The sequence below is a fragment of the Leptopilina heterotoma genome, unplaced genomic scaffold (assembly GCF_015476425.1).
Source record: "Leptopilina heterotoma isolate Lh14 unplaced genomic scaffold, ASM1547642v1 Lhet_169, whole genome shotgun sequence".
Lineage (NCBI taxonomy): Eukaryota > Metazoa > Arthropoda > Insecta > Hymenoptera > Figitidae > Leptopilina > Leptopilina heterotoma.
Genome location: NW_025110885.1, coordinates 474,920 through 502,288, shown reverse-complemented (window position 1 = coordinate 502,288; position 27,369 = coordinate 474,920). Strand labels below are relative to the sequence as shown.

At 23.8% G+C, this 27,369-nt stretch overlaps 1 protein-coding gene across 3 annotated transcripts in view; it reads right to left on the bottom strand.

Moving 5' to 3' along the window:
• LOC122499543 (heterogeneous nuclear ribonucleoprotein L) overlaps positions 1-27,369 on the bottom strand; it is a 185,108-nt gene that overhangs the window by 109,414 nt on the left and 48,325 nt on the right. For all 3 annotated transcript variants that reach the window (XM_043607961.1, XM_043607960.1, XM_043607962.1), the window contains exons 4-5: positions 9,752-9,837; positions 8,792-8,888 (exon numbers count right to left, since the gene is read on the bottom strand). In XM_043607961.1, coding sequence (XP_043463896.1) covers positions 8,792-8,888; positions 9,752-9,837 — 183 coding nt within the window. The remainder of the gene's footprint in view (positions 1-8,791; positions 8,889-9,751; positions 9,838-27,369) is intronic.

Genomic DNA, 27,369 nt, shown 5'->3' with positions numbered 1-27,369 from the left:
GAATAATTGAATGCTTCTTAAAGTTGAATTCTAATAATGAATTTTATCTACAAATTTTAAAATAATTGAATTTTTTTGACAAATTTTAATAAAATTTTTAAAAGTAATTACATTTTTGGAGAAATTTGATTAAAATTGTGTAAAAAATAATTAAAATCCTGCGATGAGTTTTATTATTTATGAAAATAATTGAATTTCTGAGAAGAATTTTATTATTTATAAAAATAATTTTTTAAAGAATTGAATTTTATTGTTAAATTGTATAAAAATTGTGTTTTAAATAATTAAATTCTTTTGAAAATTTTATTATTTATAAAAATAATTGAATGTTTGCAAAGAATTTTATAAACATTTTTTTTTTAATATTTGAATTCTTTTGGGAAATCTTTTATTAAAATAATAGGTATTGAAAATAATTGAATTGATTGAAAGAATTTTATTAAATTTTGTTGTGAAAAAAATTTTACTATTTTTATAAATAAGTGAATTATTTCGAAGAAATTTAAAAAAAATTTTGTAAATAATTGAATTCCTGTGAAATTTTTATTATTTATGAAAATAATAAAATGTTTGCGTAGAATTTTATTAAAATATTGTTTAAATAATTCAATTCTTTTGCAAAATTTAATTAAAATTTTTTATAATAATTGAATTTCTGATTAGAATTTTATTATTTATACAGGTTATTGAAATTTTGACGAGAATTTAAAAAAATTTTAATTATAGGTATATTTGAATTTCTGCGAAGAATTTTATTACTTTTAAAAATAATTGTATTTCTCCAATCATTTGTAACTTTTCCAAAATTCAATTTTTTGTTGTTGTATTTTTAACTAAAATTCTTCTATAAATCGATTATTTTTAATAATTAATTAAATATATATTAAAAAATGTAACTTATTTCAGAGGAATTTGAATTATTAAAATTTCTAATTAAATTCATTCAAAATTGAAATTTTGTAAAATTTAAAATTAAAACCGTTTGAATTTGAACAACTTCTGAACAACAAAAATATTAAGAAAAGGTTTTTAAGATAACAAAAACAGTTTTATTATTTTTCAGTAGTCAAATTCCACTGATTCAATTTTTATAGAGTGAAAAACTTTGTCTAAAAAAAAATGAAGGGAATAATGTCGAATAATTATCCAGCTAGAGAATTTGAAAAGAAAAGAAATAAAAAAATGAGTTAAAATTATAAAATTCAAGGGAAAAAGTGATGCCCGTGTAATAAAAGTGGGAATAAACTTAACGAGAATGAAAATTTAAAAAGGATAATGAATCTTGAAGAACCATTTGACCATTAACATTAATTTGTTCCACTGGATGGAGGATAATTAAGGAAATAAATACTAGCGGAAAAAGTAATTTTCATTCCTTGTTAATAAATTAGTTCAATAAGAAATTCTCCGATCAAATAAAGAAGACTATAAAGAAGAAGAAGAAGAAGAAGAAGAAGAAGATTTATATATATATGTATATATTGGAAAGAAAGTCTAATGGTGGTTGGATGACACCTCGTGTGCTCCACACACCTTTTTGCCGTTAACCGTTTCGCTACCTATACAACAGTCTCTTTCTCTCTCTCTCCTTCCAACAAGAGGAGAGATCGTTATTTCATTTCATGAGAAATAAATTTGCAATACGAACTTGACACATGGCTTCATTTGCTTTTCTAGATACGAAAGTAAAGTTTCAGAATATGCAAAGGAATGTTTTCCTGAGAGGGGGATTGACAAATCATTGCTTGGTGTTCTCTAGATTCTTGGCACTTTAGCAAAACTTCTCAAGGAAAAGAGAGACTCCGTCTCGCTACTAAGTTTGTAAAATCGTCTCTTTCTTTCTCCCTCTCTCTCTCTCTCACCCTTTCAATCCTTCTCTTTTTCCACCCCTCTTTCTCTCACTCACTCTCTTTCTCTCTCTCTTTTTCGCCAACTCTATATCTCTGTCGTCGACGTGCAGACATTAACATAATAATTTTCATCTTATTCTCGACAATGTAACGTGCACAATTTTTTGATGTGAAATAACTTCCATCTAAAGTACATTTTAGAAGAAAATAAAATAACATTTTATGTGTGTGAAATAAAATGTGTATTTTAAAGAAGACGAAAATTTTACAACTACTTTTTACATATTATTATGTTTAATCAATTTCCACAAGGTTGCCACAAAAATTAAATATTCTTTTTCCCCGACTTTTCCATGATTTTCAGAAAAAATTTTGATTTCTCTTATTCATTAAAGAATATTCTGATAACTACGATTTTTAAATAAATATTTAACCCCTACTCTCTAAATCTGAATATGTGAAAATTCACATATTTGTACGTTATAAGTCGTCTTCTCGATCAATAAGTGCATATACACTTATAATAAGTGAAATTTCACTCAGAATAAGTGAAAAATTCACTTATTTATAAGTGTATATGCACTTATTGATCGAGAGGACGACTTATAACGTACAATAAGTGAAATTTCACATATTCAGATTTAGAGAGTATTATTTTTCTATAGGAATGAAGATTTTCACATTATTTCAAATTGAAATCTATTTAAATTCAATAAATTATAAGAATATTGTTATAAAACATGAAAATATCGATCAATATTCAATTATTCAATCAATAACTTCCTGTTTTATATATAATAATTAAAAATGACAGAGTGGTAAAATTATTTTTTATATTTTAACAATATTGTTACTGTAACTGGTTTAAAATTATTTTTATCATTTCGATTATCTTTCAATTAAATGTATATTAGAAAATAAAAACTTAAAATAATATAAAAAAAAATTCAATTTAATTTTTTTTAAAAAATTAATTTCAAAATTCAATTATTTCTAAAAATCTACGCTATATATATTGCTTTTAATATTCAATTTGAACCTAAAATTCAAACTGAAATCCATTTTTAAATCAATTTTTATTAGAAAATTCTACTAGAATTCAATTATTTAAATAAAAATAAAATGCAAATAAATAATTTATTGAATAATTGAATGTTTCTTAAAATTCAATTCCCATAAAGAATCGTTATCAACAAATTTTCAAATATTTGAATTCTATCAACGAATTTTAATAAAATTTTTAAGAATAATTAAATTTGTCGAGAAATTCGATTAAAATTGTATTAAAAATAATTGAAATTCTGCGATGAGTTTTATTATTTGTAAAAATAATTGAATCCCTTAGAAAAATTTTATTTATTTATCAAAAGAAATTTGCAATTCAAGTAAATACTTGAATATCTGTGAAATTGAATTGAGAAAAATTTTGGAAAATAATTGAAATTTTGCCAAGAATTTTATTAAAGTTTTTGAAAATAATTGAATTTCGAAGAAGAATTTAATTATTTCTAAAGATAATTGAAATTTTAATGAGAATTTTAAAAAATTTTGAACATAATTCAATTTTTTATAAGAATTTCAATACTATTGAAAATAATTGAAATTTAGCAAAGAATTGTACTAAAATTTTTGAAAATAATTGAATTTCGGGAATGAAATTTTATAATTTATAAAGATAATTGATATTCTGATAAGAATTTTAAAATAATTTTAACATAATTGAATTTCTACGCAGAATATTATTATTTTTGAAAATAATTGAAATCTTGCCAAGAATTTTATAAAAAATTTTGAAAATTCTGATTTATTCTTATAGTTAAAATTACTATTTTAGAGCATGAAAAGTCTGTATAATTAATTTAGTTGATAAATTTTACATTAAACGAACTAGTCTTCCACTATCGTGCGGTAGTAATTTTTAATTAAGAGAGATATTATAGACTAGAAGATGCTACTACTTCGTAGTTTAGAGACTAACTTTCGAAAGTAACTTCAATTAATGGTAGTTTTAAAATTTACAGTTCATGACTTTGACATGCAACTTCAATTAACGGTAGTTACAAAACAATGGCAGTCATAAATATTGAGAAAATGATATCAATTAAAAACCACTGATCCGTAAGTTCCAAACGTTACACGCTAGTAAATTTCGCCAACGTTTGTAATCGACGATTAAGAAAAAATATGTTTCCACTTCAATTTTTTCGTTAGAAAATTATTTCACCCAGTTTCTTGACAAATAACATGAAAAAAAATGTCTATAGATGGAAAAATTTTTATTCCTTTCCGCTTCAAAATTATTTTTTATTTTTTTAGTCATAGATGATAAACATATTAGAAAATTCTACGAAAATTCAATTATTTAAATAAAAAAACAATTTATTGAATAATTGAATGCTTCTTAAAATTGAATTCTAATAAATAATTTTATCAATAAATATTTAAATAATTGAATTCTTTCGACAAATTTTAATAAAATTTTCGAGAATAATTAAATTTGACGAGAAATTCGATCAAAATTGTATTAAAAATAATTGAAATTCTGCGATGAGTTTTCATATTTGTAAAAATAATTGAATCCCTAAGAAAAATTTTATTATTTTTGAACAATATTTAATTTTTGCGCAGAATATTATTATTATTTTTAAAAATAATTAAATTTCTGTGAAGAATTTTATTAAAAAACTTTTTTAAAAATTGAATTTCTCAGAAGAATTTTATTATTTATAAAAATAGCCGAATTCTTGGGAAGAATTTTATTAAAAATTTCGAAAATAATTAAATTTTTGACAAGAATTTTATTATTTATAAAGATAATTAAATTTTTGACGAGAATTTTTAATAATTTTTTAACATACTTGAATTTCGGAGAAGAATTCAATTATTTCCAAAGATAATTGAAATTTTGACAAGAATTTAAAAATATTTTTGAATATAATTGAATTTCTGCGAAGAATTTCATTAATTTTGAAAATAATTGAATTTCTCAGAAGAATTTTATTATTTATAAAAATAACCGAATTCTTGGGAAGAATTTTATTAAAAATTTCAAAAATAATTGAACTTCGGAGAAGAATTTTATTACTTTTGAAAATAATTGAATTTCTGCAATTATTTGTAATTTCTTTAAAAGTCTCCAAATTATATCGTGCAATTTACGAACGTTTCGTCTTTTCTCAAACAAATTACGGATTTTAATTATTGTAAATATAATTATTATAACTCTAGAAACATAAAAATTAAAAAATTTTAACTTAACCCCGTATTCGTGGCTTCTAAATAGAATCTTTTTTTTTTTTTAAAGAAAAACAGAAAAAAGAAAACGAAAACGATTTACTTTGAAAGTATTCAATTTAAAAATATGCGCTCAGTATACCATACACATAAGCTCAAGTTCTTCTCGACGAAATGTCGAGTTTTCATTTTTGAAAAACCTCTAAAACAACCGCGGAATTGGAGGGCACAATAAAATAATTAAGTACTTCCCCGCGAGTACTAGACTCCTTTCGTTTAATTGCTCGTCATACAGTTTTCAAGTGCACTTTTCCATGCGCAGTACACTATATATATGTATATAATACACATATTCTTTCACTACCACTCTCTTCCTTCATTTTCAGATTGTAACTTAATTAACAGCTTATTGCAAGCATTCAATATCACGAGCAATTTATCCACTAAATCAACCCCTTTTAACTTTACACAATTCCACAATTTTTTTTCTCTTTCTCTCTCTCGTTCTATCAGAATTTTATTTCTCTTTCTAATAAATATAAAAAAAAATAATTCAGATTATATTTTAACCCGCAATTTTTTTTTAAAGAGATTCTATACACGTGTTTGTATTTTTTTCCTCTTTTCTCATCATTTTACGATTTAAAGACGCGCAGTAAAGTTCTCGAGTTTTTTTTTCAACTGCAATTTCATGGCTTTATATAAGCATCAAATGAAAAGAGAGAGAGAGAAAAAAAAATAACCTCTTTCTGTAAATTAGTATAGAATTCTATTATTTTTCAATTATAGTCTTGAAATTCATTTCAACGAAAATAAAAAAAAATGGTACAAATTGTAGTGTAGGTGAGTGACCCAGTTTAACAATTTTCTTTTTTTTTACATTAAAAAAAAAAAGGAGGAGAGGAAAATGAAGCGCCTCGATCTTGGGAACGAGGTCGACACGTCCTACAACTAAAGCCATATCATTAGGTTGCAGACGAGCTTTCGTGTATGGGCCTGAAAAATTCCTAAGCTTTACAACAATTGTCGCGCGCATGGTCGTTAACTATATTTTTATACAGAGAAATATTTCTAAATTACGCTTTTTAATTCACTTTTTATCACAGTAATTAAATTATTTTAAACCTGCCTTAAAGTGGCATTATTATTTTCACTTGAATTAATTAAGAAGAATTCTAAACTTTATTAGGTTGACTGAGAAAACAATATATTTGAATCAATTATCTTCGTTATGCAATTAACCAAAATTTATTTTTGAATTGAATCAAAATTATTATATTTAATTCAAAAATAATTTTTGGTTAACAGTATAACAAAGATAATAATTCATGTAATGTACACAGAAAACAAAAATTATTTGATTCAAATAACCGATTAATTGACTATTTTCAATTAAATATTTAATTAAATGAAGTAATATTTATTGGAGTCAATTAAATTATATTTACTTCAAATACTGAAATTATTGGTGCAAATACCATTTAATTGACTCCAATAAATGTTATTTGATTTAAATAAATATTTAATTGATAATAGTCAATTAATAGGTTATTTGAATCAAATAAATTTTTTTAGTGTATGTATTGCATAAGTTTGATTCAATAAAAATTACATTGAATTCAAATACAAAATATTTTTAATTCAAACTGAAATTCATATTTACATCAATTTTTATTAGAAAATTCTACGAGAATTCCGAGGAGAATTCAATTATTTAAATACAAAAATAAATAAATTATTATTAAATTTTTCTTAAAATTAAATTCTCAAAAAGAATTTTATCAACAAATTTTTAAATAATTGAATTTTTTCGAGGAAATTAAAAAAATTTTTAAAGAATGATTACATTTTTCGAGAAATTTGATTAAAATTGTTTTAAAATTAATTGGAATTCTGCGGTGAGTTTTATTATCTTTTAAAATAATTTAATTCCTAAAAAGAATTTTATTATTTAGAAAAATAATTGAATCCGTGTAAAAATTTTATTATTTATGAAAATAATTGAATTATTGACAAGAAATTTATGTAAAACTTGTAAATACTTGAATTTCTGTGAAATTTTTATTACAATATTAAAATAGTAGATATTGAAAATCATTGAATTGAGGAAAAATGTTTTATGATAATTGAAACTTTGCCAAGAATTATATTAAAATGTTTGAAAATAATTCAATTTCGGCGTCGAATTTTATTATTTATGAAATTAATTGAATACCTGAGAAGAGTTTGATTAATTTTCAAAAATAATCAAATTCTTGTTAAGAATTTTAGTAAAATATTTAAAATACTTGAATATTTTCGGGGAATCGAAAAAAACAATTTTGTAATTAATTGAAATCTTGAAAAAAATTTATTCAAATTGTATTGAAAATAATTGAATTCTAGGGAAGAAATTTTTTAAACTTTTAAAAATAATTGAATCTTCTCAAGAAATGTTATTAAAATTCTACAGAAAATAATTGAATTCTTGAGAAAAATTTGATTAATTTATAAAAATAATTGAACTTTTTTTGAAGAATTTTATTAAAATTCTTGAAAATAATTGAATATTTTCGAGAAATTGAAAAAAAATTTTGTAAATAATTGAAATCTTTAAAAAAAAATTTATTGAAATTGTATGAAAAATAATTGAATTCTATAGCTAAGAAATTTAAAAAAATAATTGAATCCTTTCAAGAAATTTTACTAAAATTCTACTGAATGTAGCAATTATAATAGCAATATAGCAATTAAACAATTCTTATGAAATAACTGTTATTTAATAGTTTCAATTAGATAATTATAATTAAATAATTGTAATTAAATAATTTCAAATAAATAATTTATAATTAAACAATTGTAACTAATTATAATTAATTAATTCCTTGCCTTATTATAATTATATTGATGAATTATTATTAAGTGCAATAGTGTGTAAAATATATTGGAGATTGAAATCAGTTGCTTAAAAATATTTACCTAGCGGTGAAATTTCGTTAATAGTGAAACATTGTTCTATATAGTGTGCAATGTGCTTCATTACGTTGGCACACGACCTTTTCATGCAATGTTCAAACTTAAGAACACTTAAGTTCATAATGCTCCAATGCTACCAATCTCCCTTGGGTCTTTTCGACGCTATTGCGAGACTCACTGATGCTTATGCATAACGCCATGATATTAAGGGTCATTACCATCGTTGGCATAACCTTATTCCAATGTAAATTATACTCAAAAGCATAAATTCCAAATTCTAAATTCTCAAAATTGAGAGAATAATAAAAAAAATGTTATTTCGACAAAATTCATTCAATTTTATGTCATCGCAAATTTTCTCCTCTCGTATATCAATTATTGTTAAACGAGAGTCCAACTATTTCTACTTCTCTCTCTCTCTCAATTTCGAAAAAAATACAAATTTAAATAATCCTCTCGTTTTAAATGGCTGAATTAAAATGTGATCATGATCAGTGACCGAGAAATGCGTATAAAACCAATTTTTACAGCCACTTCCTTTTTAATGTTTAATGTTGCTTTACGAAAAAAAAAAAAAAAATACCGAAATAGAGAAAAAAACGGGGCTAAAAATAGAAAATTGATTTTCCATTATCTATTCGTGTAAAATATACGCGCAATTGTTATCTTTTTAATGGGATATTTAATGTAGAGCGGTTAAAGGTAAATAAAATGTTGATATAAAATATTGAAATTCAATAGGAAAAACTCACCTTAGCGAAGTCAATTTTCAGTGTACAGCATCCTGAATATATGTCGGCACCATGAAGAGTTTCTTTCGCTCTCGTCGCTGACTCCACTGAATCGAACGTAAACAAACAGTTAAGGAACATATAAAATTTTTTCCTCCAGCTAAAAAAAAAAATTCCCCAAAGTTCCCAAAAATTTGTTAATAATTTTCATAAAAATTTATTTGAAACCTACTGGCTTCGTTCTATATCCAAATTCAGTAATTTTACAAAAAAAAAAAAATAATAACGATTTAATAATTCATCACACCCATCAGAACTTATGAATCATAAAAAAAAATTAATAAATTCAAGCATAATAAAATTTAGTATTATTAATAAAAATTTAATAACACCAAAAAAAAAGTCTTCCTACGAACGAAAAAAAAAATCACTGAAAAAAATATGCCATATAACAGGATAAAATCAAATTATTAAAACTCACGCCCTGGGTCATATACGCGGACAGTTGTATATAAAAATATAAATTGTAAATCAGTGAATGGTTCGAATTGAATTTTGTTATTTAAAATTCCGCTTACTATCGCGCCAGAGGTTATTTTTCTTTTCACTTTGAATATAACAAAACGATTCGCGATGTTATCAACAAAAAAAAAGGCAACTTTTTTTTCCACCCCCGTCTTTTTTTCCTCACATTAAAAATGCGCTAAGCGTGAATGAACGAGGTCAAAATGAAAAAAAGAAGGGAAAAAAAAGTATAAAGCCCGTCTTGTTTCAGCCACTGCTTCATTAGTGAATCGTTTCCCCGCTAAAGTCGGAAGTCTTTGAAGCCCTTTTTTTTGTCAACTTTTATATATGAACTTTTACCCCCCTCCCCCCTCCCTAATCATTCTTGACTCTATTTACACGGAAAAATATTTACAAACAGAAAACCCCAGGTGTATTGTTTTACGTGACAGTTTAATTAAGTATTGTAAAGGATATTCAACCATGGCCTGAACGCCATTTTTCTTGAAGATAACGATGCGCTGAACTTGTCCGCTAGATGTACTAATTGTGTGTAATACCTCCTGAAACATAGAAGAAAAGAAGAATTATATTAATATTACAAGAGAATTTAATTGAAAAATTTCCATCACTATTTTCAACATTCATCATCGTTTTAAATTGTTTAATATTTTATAATAATTTACAAATAAAAAAACAAATGTTGAATGATAAATTTTCAATTTAAAAAAAAACGAATTTAATTTATTGAAAAAATAAAATACCTACACAATAATGTTTATTATTTAATTTATCCATTTATTCATAGCTATAAAATTTATCAAATACAACAAAAACCTCTCATTTCTGACAATGTAATTCATGATCAATGTAAAATATTCAAAAAGCACTTTCGAAAAAAAAAATAAATATATCCAGATTATTATTGAGGATTTACTGAACGTTAATAAATTCGTATCAGAATTAGTACAACGTGCAACGGCAAGCGAACGTTGAATTGCATACATAATAATCCATAAATAAATAACTAACTCTTCGATAATGTAAACGAGGTAAAATGTTTAAATTCCACAAATAAATAATTTCTCGTTACGAGGATTAATTAGTGAGAATAAAAATTAATTGCATTGCTCTCTAAAATTTTAAATGGTGAAAACATCTTTACATTCAAATTAAGAAAGTAAAATATAAATAAAAACTAAGATTATATCAATTTGTTACCTCTCTAAATAATTATGAATTATAGTTAAAAATAACTAATTATTAATAAAATCGTGGCTGAATGTTTGCTTCGTCAATTAGTAGATAATTACTAATTATTAGTAGATAATTACTAATTATTAGTAAATAATGACTAATTTTATTAGAAAATAATGACTAATTATTAGTACATAAATAAATAACTACAAAAGTAGTCACATTTTACTATAATTGAATTCAATTGTTTAAATACAGAAATAAATAATTTATTGAATAATTGAATGTTTTTCGAAATTGAATTTTCATAAAGAATTTTATCAACAAATTTTTAAATAATTGAATTCTCTCGACGAATTTTAATAAAACTTTAAAAAAGAATATTATTTATGAAAATAATTGAATTTCTAAAAAGAATTTTATTATTTATGTAAATAATAGAATCATTGTGAATAAATTATTTTAAAAAATTGTAAATAATCAAATAAGGGTAAATTTTTATTATTTAGGAAAACAATTAATTGTTTGAGTAAAATTTTATCAAAAATTTTTTTAAAATAATTGAACGTTTTGGAAAATTTAATAAACATAGTAGATATTAAAAAACACTTAATCGAAGCAAAATTTTAAAAAGAATTGAATTTCGGAAAAGAATTTTATTATTTATAAAGATAATTGAAATTTTGACGACAATTTTTTTAAAATATTGGAACATAATTGAATTTCTGCTATGAATTTTATTACATACTTTTGAAAATAATTGAATTTCTGCGAACAATTTAATTAATTTTAAAAATAATTGAATTTGTGAGAGAAGAATTTTATTATTTATAAAAATAATTGAATTCATAAAACAAGAATTTTATTAAACTTTTTGAAAAAATTGAATTTTATTGTTAAATTTTATAAAAAATTGTGTTTTAAATAATTCAATTCCATTGAAAATTTTATTATTTATGAATATAATTGAATGTTTGCAAAGAATTTTATAAACATTTTTTTTAATATTTGATTTCTTTTGAGAAATATTTTATTAAAATAGTAGATATTGAAAATAATTGAATTGTTTGAAAGAATTTTATTAAAATTTGTTGTGTAAAAAATTATACTATTTAGGAAAATAATTGAATTATTTCGAATAAATTTATAAAAAAATTTGTAAATAATTGAATTCCTATGAAATTTTTATTATTTATGAAAATAATGAAATATTTGCGTAGAATTTTATTAAAATATTTCTTAAGTAATTCAATTCTTTTGCAAATTAGAATTTTTGAAAATAATTGAATTTCTGCGAAGAATTTTATTACTTTTGAAAATAATTGAATTTCTGCAATTATTTATAACTTCTCAAAAATTCAATATTTCTTTTTAGTGTTTTTAATTAAATTTCTACATTATTTTTAATAATTAATTAAATACACATTTAAAAAAAATGCAACTAATTTCAGAAGAATTCGAATTATTAAAATTTTTTCAAAAACTTTTAAATCGACTGATTCTCGAGGCCTATTTAGAACAAAAATTAATTCCCATTTTTTCTAAAGAAAAAAAAGTAGAAAAAAGAATTTGAGGAGAAAAAAAAATTAACATACCAGACTAATTATTGAAACCACTTAACGCCATCAGGTGGATGTTTACCTGTAGCAAGTTTGCCTTTAGTTTGAGAGAAATCTTGGTAGAACGCACGAGTGATGACACAGTGTGGCTTCTTGCCAAAATTGCTTTTAGGCTTTGACTGAATTTCGAGACTGTCTTTCGTTCCAGCTGTTTCGCGAAACCGAAAACGTTCTTTTTATGCAATTCGAGTAAACGGATAAACATAGATCCAATAAAGCAGCTGTCGAAATTATTCAAAGACCTCCATTCCTTTTGGTTCAACAATCTTATTATTTTACTCGGTTTCCTTTTTCTTAATGCACTCTCAAAAATAGAAGACACAACGATTTTTTTCTGGATTAAAAATACAATTTTAATTCAAGAAAACGAAAGAACAAAATTTTTTGAATGAAAATTAGGGGATCGACTTTCTTTTTCTCAAAAAGAAAATTGTTTCAGTCTTCATTACAACAAAAACTGATTTTAGTTTTAAATTGAACAGAAGTAAAAACGTTTAAATGTTGCATCTTTGCTACTTCTCTTCAGAGAGCGTCACAAATAAATTTCCAAGACAAATTTAATTTGCCAGAATCTAATCCGATATTTCTATAAATAATCACAACCAAATAGAAATCTATCAAATTAACTAAATAAACAAACTGAAATTCATTGACATATTTTTTATCGGTGAATTTTAGATAATACCAGCAGACGATATCTAGACATTTCTAATCAACTGAATTTTTTAAAAAAGTCACACTAAATTGTCGAGTGATATTTCAACTTTTGAAGTACGAAACTCTGGCTAAATTAAAATGCCGACGAACCATTAAATTGGAATGAAATCGAAATGACAAAGCAAGCACAATTGAGGTCAAACGTTTTTGCCCCTAAAATCAATAGCAAAAAAAAAAGCCAAGTAATCTACTGTAAAAAAAAAAAGAAAAGAACAAAAACTGTTTAACCGAAAAGGAGAAAAAAGATGAAAATTTCCCCTCGATAAACCTAAAGATACAACTTTAGATGAGAGTACAATCTAAATTCCAAAAACGTGAAAAGCAGGGGCGAGAATTTTCCCTCCAACTAATGAAGAGTAATTCGAGAAAACTCTTTTATTTAAAACTAATTTCCGAAGCAATTTAAAGGAGTCATGGTGTTAATGCTTGTTACATTCGAAGTGAAGAGTATGAAGCACTATGTGGTAGTGGTGGTGGTGGCTAGTTCGCTAAATCGAATTGATCTTCCTGAAGGTTGTCTAGTTTCATTATTGAGTGGACCAAGAGCTATATTTTCTCTGGCAATCTCGTCTTAATCGCATTTGCCAGCGGTCTGCGTGAAAAAGATATGAACTAACGCAATTACATGGTTCAACAACAATGTTTCTAGGTCTTGTTCTAAGAACAATGTTGGCTTAGTGCGAAAGGAGAGAAACGTTCCTGCCTATTTCCCTCAGGAGCAATTCCATACTTGGAACCTTGGTGCTGTATCCCACATGTTTCCTCTCCTCTCTCTCACTCACTATATACACAAGTGTGGATATATGCATTCCACTCATACAGCTGCACTTGTACATCTGCATGTTGGTAAATTGAACTCACTCCCATGTATGAGGGCATTAGGAAAATGAAAATTTTCTATTTATTATTCATATAGGATTTGCAGTTGAAATGAAGACAACAAAAGTTAATCCAACCAAAAAGTTATAATTGTGTCAGTTTTTCAAACTTGTCAGAAACTAATGACAGACTTCGTACTGGATAATTAATTTTTAAAAAGTTAGCACAGTTTTTTTTAAGGATATCAAATTGAGACAAAAAACAAATCAAAAATGTTGCTTAGCAACATTTTTTATTTGTTTTTTGTCTCAATTTCATATCCTTAAAAAACTATCAGCAGAAAATAACTTTAAGACTAAAAAATCCGTTACAGAAAAATTCAATTTGATCACATTTCACATTATTTCTAAATTTAATTGCATAATTAAAAATAAAATAATTTGTTTTTAAATAAATATTTAAATACCCATTTATTTTTCCACAGGAATTAAAATGTTTTAAATTTTAATCTAAAGCCTTTTCGAAATCTAACTATTTCTAAAAATCACAATAAGTGTGAAAAAAAAAATTTCTTTTTAATTATTTATTTCTGTGGATGTTATAGGGTAAGTGATACAGTCGTCGGCCACTTAAGGACAGACCGGAACATTTCAGTTTTTTCCAAAAAATGGTCAACTTTTATAAGTTTTCACTATTTGTTATGAGTTCGTGGCACTTTTGCGATAAAAATTTGCTAATTTTCTTTAACGAATGGTCATTATGCAATGAAATATAACAATAATTTCCCAAAAAGTAGAAAACATCTATAGTCGGCCACTGATACAATAGGCGGCCACAACAGGTACAGTAGTCGGCCACCATAAATATTAATAAATATTAGCTAATCTACGAAGTTTTTTATTTAATTTGATATTAAAACGTAAAATCTAGAGTCTTTTTGTTGAAAATAAATTTTATTTTGAAGACAACGTTATTGTATTCTTTTATTATTAGGTGTTTAAAGTCACGCATTATAGGTTATGTCAGTTGCATACACTAAGTCTCGTCGCTTACTAAGCACCTGTCAAATGTACCATAACGTGAAATTTTATTTTCTCGAATTATTTTAAAGCACTTAAAAGTTTTTTTTATGCAATATTTTTGTTTATCGCGAAACTTTAGGTTATCAGGAAAGTTGAAAACTTTTTTCACCTTTCGACATAAGTGATTTCTTTTAATTTCACGGAAAATAAGATAAAGTGTCCGACCACTGGGGGGTGGCCGAACTTACTCTCACTTACCCTAGAATTCAATTATTTTCTTTGATGAAATTTTTCAAATAAAATTATCCAAAACTTAAAACATTTTATTTTAAAATAAAAATTTAAATATTATTGCAGTTTTAGAAACAATTGAAATTTTCAGACTTCGATTGAAATTGAAAAATTCTTTTGAAGTTTAAATTATTTCCAAAAAAAATTACATTCTTCTAATATTCAATTATTATCTAAAATTGTAACTAAAAATAAATTTTAAATTAATTCTTATTAGAAAGATCTAAGAAAATTAAATTATTATTTAAATACATTATGAAATTTTTTTAAAATAATTGAATTTTTAGAAAGAATTTCAGTAAAATTTTTGAAAATAATTAAATTCATTCAAGAAATTTCATTAACAATGTATTTAAAACAATTTTTAAATTATAATAAACAAATTATATCAAAATATTATAAAAAAAAGAAATTCGTATTATTTTGAAGAATTTTAATAAAATTTTTATAAATAATTGCATTTTTCGAGAAATTTATTTTACATTCTTTTTAAAATAATTGAAATCCTGCAATAAGTTTTCTAATTCATGAAAATAATTGAATTCTTCCGAAAAATTTTATTCAAAATTGTGGTTGAAATAATTGAATTTCTGTGTAAATATTATTTATGAAAGTAATTGAATGTTTACAAAGTATATTATAACATTATTTTTTAAATAATTGAATTCTTTTGGGAAATTTGTTATCAAAATTGTAGATGTTAAAAATAATTGAATTCTTGCGAAGAATTTTAATAAATTTTTTAAGAATAATTGCATTTTTCGACGAATTCATTTAAAATTGTATTAAAAATAATTGAAATTAAATAAATAAATACTAAAAAAAAATAAAATTTGTAAAAATACAAGTTCAATTGTTTCGAAGAAAATTTAAGTACAAACGAGGAATTTAATTTAAATTATACTGAAAATAATTCAATTTTTCAAAAGAATTTTATAACCTATGAAACTAATTGAATTTTTGAGACGAATTATGTTAAAATTTCTTTTTAATAATTAAATTCTTTTGGAGAATTTTATTGAAATAGTAAATATTGAAAATAATTAAATTTTTACATAATTTTTAAATAAATTAAAATTCTACAAATAATTTTATTAAAATTTTTTGAAAATAATTGAATTTTTGCAACGAATTTTATTAAAAAATTTAAAAATATGTAGGGGAATGTAGTCAAGGTTGGCCTACTGTCTAGGTAGGCCACTCGCGTTTTTTTGTCAAGTTCACTAGCGCCACCTACGCGCATTTTTGTCGAAGCTTGTCTTAGTGAAACCTAACTTTTTGTTCAATTACATTTTCGGAAAATCGAAAATTGTGTTTTCTGTGACGTCGGTACAAAAAAAGCTCAAAAAAAGTTTTGTGCATCATGTGAAAAACCATTAATAAAAGATAAAAAACAAATTGAATCGTCAAGGCAAGTATGCAGAAAATTTGTGGGACTCATGGTTGAAAGAAAAACAAAGTAAAAAATCGAATCCCGAAACGTATTTCTTTATGGTTACAACAATTCGGTAATGTTACTTACTGTCAAGGTCGGCCACTATGTGTTTAAAATGCGCAAAGTTGAGGACGAGCTACTTCATTTGCAAAAACTGCAATTCTGTATAACTCATAATATAATTGATCATCTTATTAATATTTTTATTTAATTTTATTAATATTTTAGTGCAAAACTTTTTTTTATTTATATTTATTTTTTTATATTGTTTATTGTTATTATTTTGTTATTTCATTAAGTTACAAACTGTAAACAATAATGAATCAATTTTCCGTAACTCCAAACATGTTATTTTATTTTTTAACGATTAATGCCCTTTGAATTTTAAACATGGCCGACCTTGACTGTAATAGCCAACCTGGACTACAAATTTTTTTTTTTTTAAATCTTTATAACTTTTTCATTTTTAAACCTGTCAATTTACTTTGTACAGAAAAAATGTTCCTATTAAACAGGACTTTCCAACCATATACTTCAATTGTCCAAATTCATTTTTAAAAAAAAGTTATAAACAAAAGTCAAAAAGGTGGCCGACCTAGACTATGTTCCCCTATAATTGAATTTTTGACAAGAATTTTATTATTTATAAAAATAATTGAATTATTGACAAGAATTTTATTATTTATGAAAATAATTGAATTTTTGAGAAGAATTTTATTATTTATAAAAATAATTGAATTGTTTCGAAAAATTTGATAATAATCGTTTTAAATAATTGATTTTTTCGAAAAATATTGTGAAAATTGTGTTTTATATTATAAAATTTTTATTTATTTATTTTTTATTATTTTTTTTTTTTTTTAAATTTTTGTATTCCTGTAAAAATATTATTATTTATGAAAATAATTGAATTCCTGAGAAGAATTTTATTATTTATAATATTTATAAAAATAATTGAATTTTTGAGAAGAATTTTATTAAAACTTTTTTTTCTATTGAATTCTTTTAGAAAATTTTATTGAAACAGTAGATACTAAAAATAATTGAATTTTGACAAAGTTTTGAAATGAATTAAAATTCTACGAATTATTTTATTAAAATTTTTTGAAAATAATTGCATTTTTGCAACGAATTTTATTTAAAAAATTTTTAATTAATTGATTTCTTGAGAAGAATTTTATTATTTATAAAACTAATTGAATTCTTGCAAAAAATTTGATAATAATCGTTTTAAATAATTGATTTTTTCGAAAAATATTGTGAAAATTGGGTTTTAAATAATTGAATCCCTGTAAAAATTTTAGTATTTATGAAAATAATTGAATTCTTGTGACAAATTTTATTAAATTTTTTTAAATAATTGAATACTTTTGGAAAATTTTATGGAAGTATTGAAAATAATTGAATTTCAACACATTTTTGAAAATAATTGAATCGTTTGAAAGAGTTTTATTAAAATTTGTTAAATTGTTTCTAAAAATTTTTATATTCTAACTATTAGCGAATTTAAAGTAGTGCAAATTCCGGCAAATTCTCAAATATAGAAAAAAGTAGTTTTTAGTGTCACAAATGTACAGTTTCCAAATAGTAGCAAATCGTAAAAAAAAGTAGTAAATAGTAGAAGGTTTAGTAGATGAGTACGAAGCCCGTAATGATAATTAGTCGACAAGATTTAGAAGAACAAAATGAAAAAATAAAATAAAAAGAAATTAAAATCGTAATAATTCGAGATACTTGTTTTAATCTAATTTTTCTCGCAAACACACACCGACTTGGGAATGACTTTTTCATGAATAAATTAATACCAGATGTTTTACAACTCGACAATTGCATTTTCTGGAAGCTTTTTATTTCACTGAAAGCATAGAACGAGAAAGAGAGGAGGAAACTAGAAAAGGGAAATAAAAAACATTTTCCTCCTATGGGTAATCCGATTGAGGTCATACTTCATTGGAGCGTCGCACATGGTGGCTTTAGCGTGGGCTCTTCTTGAATCCCAACGCTGACCTGCCTTATACACATCAGTTTCAGCTGTGGCATAAAGTCAGTCCTAACTTTAGCTCCTGGCGTTAAGTCTCTATTTGCACATGTTTACTTCGTCTGTGCGAGAAAGCCTGCTTTGTTACTTAACGTAACTTTATTTGCTTGACTCTCAACTTATTGCCACAACAGAGAATTGTTTGCCCACAAAAACTCACTAGAATTTTCGTCTAAAAAGATATATATATTTAGAGAGTAAGACACAATTTTCTTCATATCAACAAATATATATTTTCATTAAATTATTACTTCCTTCCTCGAATGTGTGTGTGTGTGTAGAAAATTAGTATTCCATCAATGTAGAAACGGTTTTTAAAAGACCTTCGAGAGAAAATTACAAGAGGTGCTTTAATAAATCTTAGAAATGTATTGTACCATTAACAATATGGATTGTACCATTTAGAAAATAGATTCTGCCATTTGCAACACACATTTTACTGCACGTGTACAATGAATTGATGCATACATTGTACCTTGACTTCTATTTAAGAATAAAACTATCCACTCTTAATGTGACATTTGTTAATTAAAAATTAAAGCGTTAAATTAAAATTGAAGAGAATGAATTAAATTAGGTTCACGTGCCCTTATAGTTTTAAACGTTCTCAAATAAACGACGAACTTTTCGCTCTTGAAATAGTCAATTTTACTAATAAATTACTATTTTTACTAATAAATTACTATTCTTGCTAATAAATTACTATTTTTACTATTAAATTACTATTTTTTTACTAATAAATTACTATTCTTGCTAATAAATTACTATTTTTACTATTAGATTACTATTTTTTTACTAATAAATTACTATTTTTACTAATTCAAAAGCAAGAAATCATCCACTAATTTAAATTAGTAAATATTTTTACTAATTTGACTAATTACTAATTTTTACTAATTTAATTTATCTTTTTCAATGTCAATTTTATTATAATGCAAAATATTATTTCTCATATTAAAAAAATCATTGTTAAATATTCAAATATTCATTAACATTATATTAATTTAAAAATAAGTTTTATTTGGCTCTTATTTGTTTAAAAATAACTTTTATTTGGTTAAAATAAGCTTTATTTGGCACAAACAAATTTATTTGGTTCACATAAATTTTAATTGTGTCAAATAAGCTTTATTTGTCTTATAAAAAGTTTATTTGGTCTAAATAAATTATATTTGGCTCTTATTTGTTTCCAAATAAATTTTATTTGGTTCACACAAATTTTATTTAGTTCAAATAAATTTTATTGGCCCAAATAAATTTTATTTGGTTTAAATAATTTTTATTTGTTTCTCAATCAATTTTATTCGCATGAAGTTTATTTGGTTCAAAATAAGTATTATTCGTCTTAAAACAAGTTTGTTTGATTCACATAAATTTGATTTGGTTCAAATAAGTATTATTTATCCCAAAAATAGTTTATTTAATCTAAATAAATTATATTTTTCTCTAGTTTGTTTCAAAATAAGTTTTATTTGTTTCAAATAATTTTTATTTAGCTCAAACAAATTTTATTTTGTTTAAATAAATTTTATTTGGCTCATATAAATTTTATTTGATTCGCATAAATTTTATTTCGTTCAAATAAGTAGGTATTATTTGTCTCAAAAAAAGATGATTTCGATCACATAAATTTTATTTGGTTCAAAGAAGTATTATTTATCTCAAAAATAGTTCATTTAGTCTCAATGAATTATATTTTTCTCTTATTTGCTTCAAAATAAGTTTTATTTGGTTCAAATAATTTTTATCTGGCTCAAATAAATTTTTTTTGGTTAAAGAAAGTTTTATTTGACTCAAATAAATTTCATTTGGTTCACATAAATTTTAATTGTGTCAAATAAGTTTTATTTAGGTCAAAAAAAAGTTTATTTGCTTTTAATAAATTCTATATTTTGCTCTTATTTGCTTCAAAATAAATTTTCAATTGGCCCAAATAAAATTTATTTCATTCAAATAAATTTTATCCGACTGAAATAAATTTTTATTCGACTCCAATAAATTCTTTTGGGCTCTTATTTGCTTTAAATCAAATTTTATTTGATTCACTTAAATTGTATTTGGTTTACTTAAATAAATATTTATTTGTATCAAATAATTTTTATTTAATCAGTTAAATGGTATTTGCTTTAAACACTGAAATTATTGGTTCAATTATTGAATTTATTGCTTCAAGTACTGAAGAAAAGTAAAATAAATTTTTTTTCCGTGTAAGTTTCAAAAAAAATTAAGAACAAGAAACAAAAATTTTCGAAAACCAAAGAAAACATGAGTTTCACGTACCAGCGTTAAAAGGAAAATGTTATTTTAACACCAAAAGTGGTATTAAAACAACATGCAACAGATTCCACCCCTGTCTATTTGAATTATCATTGCTTAAAATAACAACTAACAAAAAAACAAACCCCCCCACCTATTTTCACTTCCAAGAATGAAGAAAAAAAAACACCCTAAATAGAAAAAATTTATCCCATCGTTAAACAAAAAGATTAAATTTCAACTGAGAATTGTCTGTTTGGAAGTAACTCACTCTCTCACGATAAAGGTACTTCTTCGATCAATATATATACGCCTTTTGCGAGCGTAATATATTTTGATCTCAGTCCTCTTGTACAGGGTAGGCTATTTACATGGGAGAATAATCAATTGCGTTTTGCATAACTTCCATTCGTTAAACTCGAGTTCGACGAACTATGATTCTACCTTTTGCTGAAATTTAATGCCAATTAAAAAAATAACAAAAAAAAAAGAATTGTATATCATCCGAAACAAACAAAATATCATTGTTAACCAATCCTCTCTAATCTTATCGCCTCACAAACGAAAGAAGATTACATTTTATCCCGAATGTGTGTAAATTTAACTTTTCTGTTTACATGCGCAATTTTAAAAAAATCCAAATTACTAAATACTGGAGGAAAATTTAAAGTTGAATGGACTTTGAAAATAAAAATTTGTATAAATAATTTAAAAAGAACAGTTTTTTAGAGAGAACAAGTTTCAACTTTCTTTTTTCTTTTGCTTCTGTAAATGATGCAGAACGAAAAATATTTTTTTCGTGGATTTATTTTTAGAGGATAAAAACACTTGCTTTGCTGAACTTCATTATCGTCAGGACCATAAAATACTTGGAATTCCTGTGATATTTATAGCAACTGCGGCAATTTTCAACTGCTACTGTATATAGGATAGTTATTTTGAAAAATATTTTCGTTATTTTCATTCAACAAAAGGAATGGTTGGTTCGTAAAGAGAACTAGGTTAATACGCGTATTTATGATCATCAATCAAAACTTAAGTGACACTCCCTAGAGAGCTGTCAAGATCTGGTCAAATCTATCTCTTGAGTAGCTTAGCCCCTGACCATAAATGCCATTAAAGTCAAGGGAGTACTTAAGGTGTATCTTTAGTTAATTCTAATCCAATAACTTAATTAGAACAATCTTTAAATAAATGATTTTTCATCATCGTTAAAAAAAAATTGTGTTCCTGTAATTGAATATCTAATATGAGTAGTATAATTCAAGTAATATGTTGTAATTAAATTTCTTATGACCCTGAAAAATTAGGGTCGACACTCAGCTTCGAAAACTATTTAGAATAATAAATTTTACAGGGTTACCGCAAAAATTCAATTTTGTTTTTCCTTGATTTCTAGTGAAAATTTTTACTTTTTCCCTGGCCCTAAAAAATATTCTGATTCACAATAAAAATTATTAGATCCATTAAACTTTTTTAAAAAACAATTAATTCTACAGAATTTTTAGTTCAAACTATGAAAAATTCAAATTTTCAAAGTTTTTAATTTGTAAACTTTTTAAAATTCAATTATTTATAAAAATTCATGCTATAATGCTTTTAATATTCAATTATTATCTAAAATTTTAACTAAAATTCATTTTTAAAACCATTTTTAATGGAAAATTCTACGAGAAATCAATTATTTAAATACAAAAATAAATGAAATTCTTTCGACGAATTTTAATAAAATTTGTAAGAATAATTATATTTTTCGAGGAATTCAATTAAAATTATATAAAAAAACAATTGAAATTCTGCGATGAGTTTTATTATTTATAAAAATAATTAAAAGTATTTTATTTAAATTTGTCGGAAATAATTGGATTTTTTTAATCATTTTAAGAAAATATAGAAGAATAATTCAATTATTTTGAATAATTTAACTGAAATTCTATTGAAAGTAATTGAAATCCTGTCAAGAATTTTATTCAATTTTTTAATAATTTAATTTTTTATAGAATAATTAAATGTTTTTCAAAATTGAATTTTCATAACTAATTTTATCAACCAAATTTTAAATGATTAAATTCTTTAAACGAACTTTAATAACATTTTTAAAAAAGAATATTATTAACGAAAATAATTGAATGCCTAACAAGAAAATTATTACCTATTTATGAAAATAATGGAATTATTGTGAAGAAATTTATAAAACAAATTGTAAATAATTGAATACGTGTGAAATTTTTATTATTTAGGAACATAATTAAATGTTTGCGTATAATTTTATTAAAATTTTTTTAAAATAATTTATTGCTTTTGAAAAATTTTATTTAAATAGTAGATATTGAAAATAATTGAATTTCTGCAAAGAATTTTATAACTTTTGAAAAAATTGAATTACTGCAAAGAATTTTTATTATTTAAAAAGATAATTGAATTTTTGAGAAGAACTGTATTAAATATTTTTTAAATAATTGAATTCTTTTGGAAAATTTTATTACAATAGTAGATATTGAAAAATAATTGAACTGAGGAAAAATTTTGAAAATAATTGAAATTTTGCACAGAGTTATTATTAATTTTTGAAAATAATTGAAATTTTGCACAGAGTTATTATTAATATTTGAAAATAATTGAAATTTTGCACAGAATTATTATTAATTTTTGAAAATAATGGTATTTCGGAGAAGAATTTTATTAATTATAAAGATAATTGAAATTTTGATGGGAATTTTTTTTAATTTTTGAAAATAATTGAATTTCGGAGAAGAATTTTATTAGAAGAATAGAATAATTTTATTATTTATAAAAATAATTTAAATTTTGATGACTTTTTTAAAAAAATTTTGAACATAATTGAATTTTGGAGAAGAATTTTATTATTTATAATGATAATTGAAATTTTTGTAAATTTTTCAACTTAATTGAATTTCTGCGATGAATTTTATTACTTTTGAAAATAATTGAATTTCTGCGAAGAATTTTATAACTTTTGAAAAAGTTGAATTACTGCAAAGAATTTTTATTATTTAAAAAAATAATTGAATTTTTGAGAAGAACTGTATTAAATATTTTTTAAATAATTGAATTCTTTTGGAAAATTTTTTAAAAATAGTTGATATTGGAAATCATTCTCCACTTAAGATCGCCAAGGTCGCCACTAGATGGCGAGGAATTTGATTTTTTTAACTGCCATCTAGCGGTGACCTTGGCGTTCGCAGGTGGAGAATAGCGTCTCCATATTGAATTTTAAGATGTTCGTCATTCTATAATTATTTATAATCAAATTTAGAGATCTTGTCAATTAATATAAAGGGATTTTGCTTTTCAATTAATTTTAATCTGCAATATTTTTATCGCTTTTAATTTTTTTTATAGTCTTAGTATCAATTCCTTCACTAAACAAATTGATATTTAAAATTTTAATTTAAAAAACAGCATTGGTGGCTTTTTTGAACGAAATTAGTGTCATTACTAACTTTATTTGTAACAAAAAGTAGCGAAATAGTTGTATGAAGGGAAAAAAATGTCAAAAAGTGTCAATAATCACATGAGTCCAAGGCCTGAAATATTTTTTGACGCTGAGCATCGACGCTAACTTCAGGGACATGTTTTGAAAAAAAATTTCGTTTTCTTTCAATCGTTAATCATAAACTTTGTAAACTAACATTCTAAACAAATTTTTTCTATAGATTTCTGTATCAAAATAAAAGAATTTAGATTTAGATTTAAAAATCAGAATCGTAAATCAAAATTTGTTCGATTTCGGTTATTGGAACTGAATTTCGTTTCTCTGATTTCAAAATCAAAAGGATCCTTGTTCCCTCCTTTGAAATAAACATTTCCTTTTCAGAAATAGTGAAGCTCCTTTAAATAACTGGCTCAAAGTCGAATAAAAAATATGACCGTCATTTGTTTTGAATTTCTGAATGTGTATTAGATATATATATTTGTATAAAATTCCCATGAAAGCGAGCGAAACTATCAGGTGAAAAATGATGGTCGTTCTATATATATGAGAAATGTTAAGTTGACACATTATTTCAAAAGGAAATATCTTGATATACATTTCATCCGTCTTATAGAAGACAACAATATAACAACGGAGTATGTGAGAGAGCATAATGCTCTGTCAAGTTATATATATACCTACACTACTTGCGCGCTTATCTGAAGAGTACCCAGAGATTTTAGAACGACATTATCTTTATCACTGCCAGAAATCGTATACAACGACCTCATCATACTAAATACATGCTAGTTTCCCTTCTTTCGTGTTCTTTTGCGATCGCGAGTGACATGAATTCACCTGAATACGACCTTTTTTTTTTTCTTCTTTTTTTTCCTACATTTCTTTGTCGTAAAGACTAAAAAAAAAAGAAAAAGAGAGAGAGTAATCGATTATCACGAGGTTGGCTTCCACCGACTTTAAGCTTTCGACTTACGAGTTTAATTTACAAATTTTAATGGAATATGATTGAAGTTATAATTTTATAGAAACTTTCTTTAAACCCTGTAATTGCTCTACTTGAGAAAAAATGTTATTTATTTTCCTCCCTCTCATTGAGAATAAAATCTAATCAACTCAAAGTGGATCTGTGATTTTTCAAGTCAATGAAATTTTCTTGAATCAAGAAAATTCGTTTACTTCTTCGTATTCGATATCGAGTAGAGCAGTTTATTTGATTCGGCTGAACGTGATTTAATTAAATTCACTTGGAACAGACAAATTTTATTTCTGTATAAGAAACATTCACTTGTGTAACTTCAGATAAATTTAAATAAATACAAAATAATATCGGCATTTTTTTAACAATTTTTTTGTTTTGTTTTCATTTTGAACTTTTTCTTTTATACAGAAATAGAGCTGATCGTCGTTTTTTTACAACATAAAAAGTTTTACCCACAACTTAAATACCATTTCAAACAAAAATCCCAAAAACCTTTCAGTTTTACAACAACTACAGAAAAAAAAAAGTTGTATAATTTTCACAAATCCAGTCAGAATGGAAAGCATTAAAAAATTATTAAGCGCACTTTTCGTGAATCACTGTCGAGGATTAAATATTCAATTCTAAAATTAAGGTAAGTGCAAATCTCAAGGAATAGCGTCCTATCGACATCTATTTACTATTGGATTCACGTACGAACGAAATCACGACTTTCCACTCGAGTTTGCTCCAACTTTTCTTTTTTTCTTTTTCTTTTTTTGTTCCTTTTTCTCCCAACAGTGAGTGGAAACTCTAGTATTGGTAATTTAACGCTAAGGGAAATAGGTCTGAGAGTAGGTACTTTATACTTTTCGCTAATCCGAATTCAAGTACCACTCGGTTTAAGGTTTTCTCTTTCGATCTCATTCAGGCTTAACAAATTGACTCACACGAGAATAGATTCAAAAACGTTGACTTTATTCTATTTTAAAAGTTAAAACTTTGCAATATTTCTTCTCAACTGAATGGTGCAGGGACATTTCATTTATTTCAAACTATCGTTGTTTAAAATGCACTATTCTACTTTGAGGCAGTGTTAGCGTCAATATTGGCTCGAGGCTCATTGCCAAATACTAAAAAAGAAAAAATCTTATTTTCAGATAACTTTTAACTAAAAACGTTTAAAGCATCAAGATATCGATCACTTCGAGTCAAAATAATTTTAAAAAAATAACAATAAAACTATTTAATTTTTGAATAATTTAATTTAATTATTTTCAACTAATTCAGAAGAGAAACTAGAAACAATTCTAAATAAATTTTTGTTGAAAACACTAAAAAAAAATTCAATTTTGGAGAAATTACAAATAATTACAGAAATTCAATTATTTTCAAAACTAATAAAATTTTTTCTATAAAATTCAATTATGTTCAAAATTTAAAAAAAATTCTAGTCAAAATCCCAATTATCTTTATAAATAACAAAATTCTCCCCAAAGTTCAATTACTTTCAAAAATGTCAATAAAATTCTTGTCCTAATTTCTATTATTTTCAAATTTTTTTTCTAATTTCAATGATATTCAATATCTACTATTTTAATAAAATTTTCCAAAAGAATTCAATTTAAGAAAAAAAATTTAATAAAATTCTACGCAAACCTTTAATTTATTATTTTCATAAAATAATAAAAATTTTACAGGAATTCAATTACATAATTAAATTCTTGTGAAAATTTCCATTACTTATGATATTAATTGAATTTTTGCGATGGATTTTATTAATTTTTTTTTTTTTTAATAATTGATTTCTTTTGAGAAATTTTTTTAAAATAGTAGACATTGAAAATATTTGAATTTCAGGGAAGGATTTCATTATTTGTGAAAATAATTAAATTCTTGAAAAAAAATTTTCAAAAAATTTTTGAATTCAAGAAGAATTTTGACAACATTGAGAATAATTATTTTATTTCAATCATTATCGGATTTAAAGTAGTGCAAATTTAGAAAAAAAAAATTGAAAAAAAGTATCTTTTAGTGTCACAAATTTAAAAAAGTATCAAAATAATTTTTTCCAAAAAATGCTATAAAAATTGTGAAAATCAATTTTTCTACTTGGACATTTTTTTCTGTATTCAAAAACATATTTTATATAAAATTACGTATGGATTTCAAAATCCGACAATTTTTAAGAAAAATAAAAATTCAAAAAGGGTCAAAAATATTTTCTGACCGATTTTATTTTAAGTTCCTCACAAAAAATTACTTTGAAAATAATTTTGTTCAGTA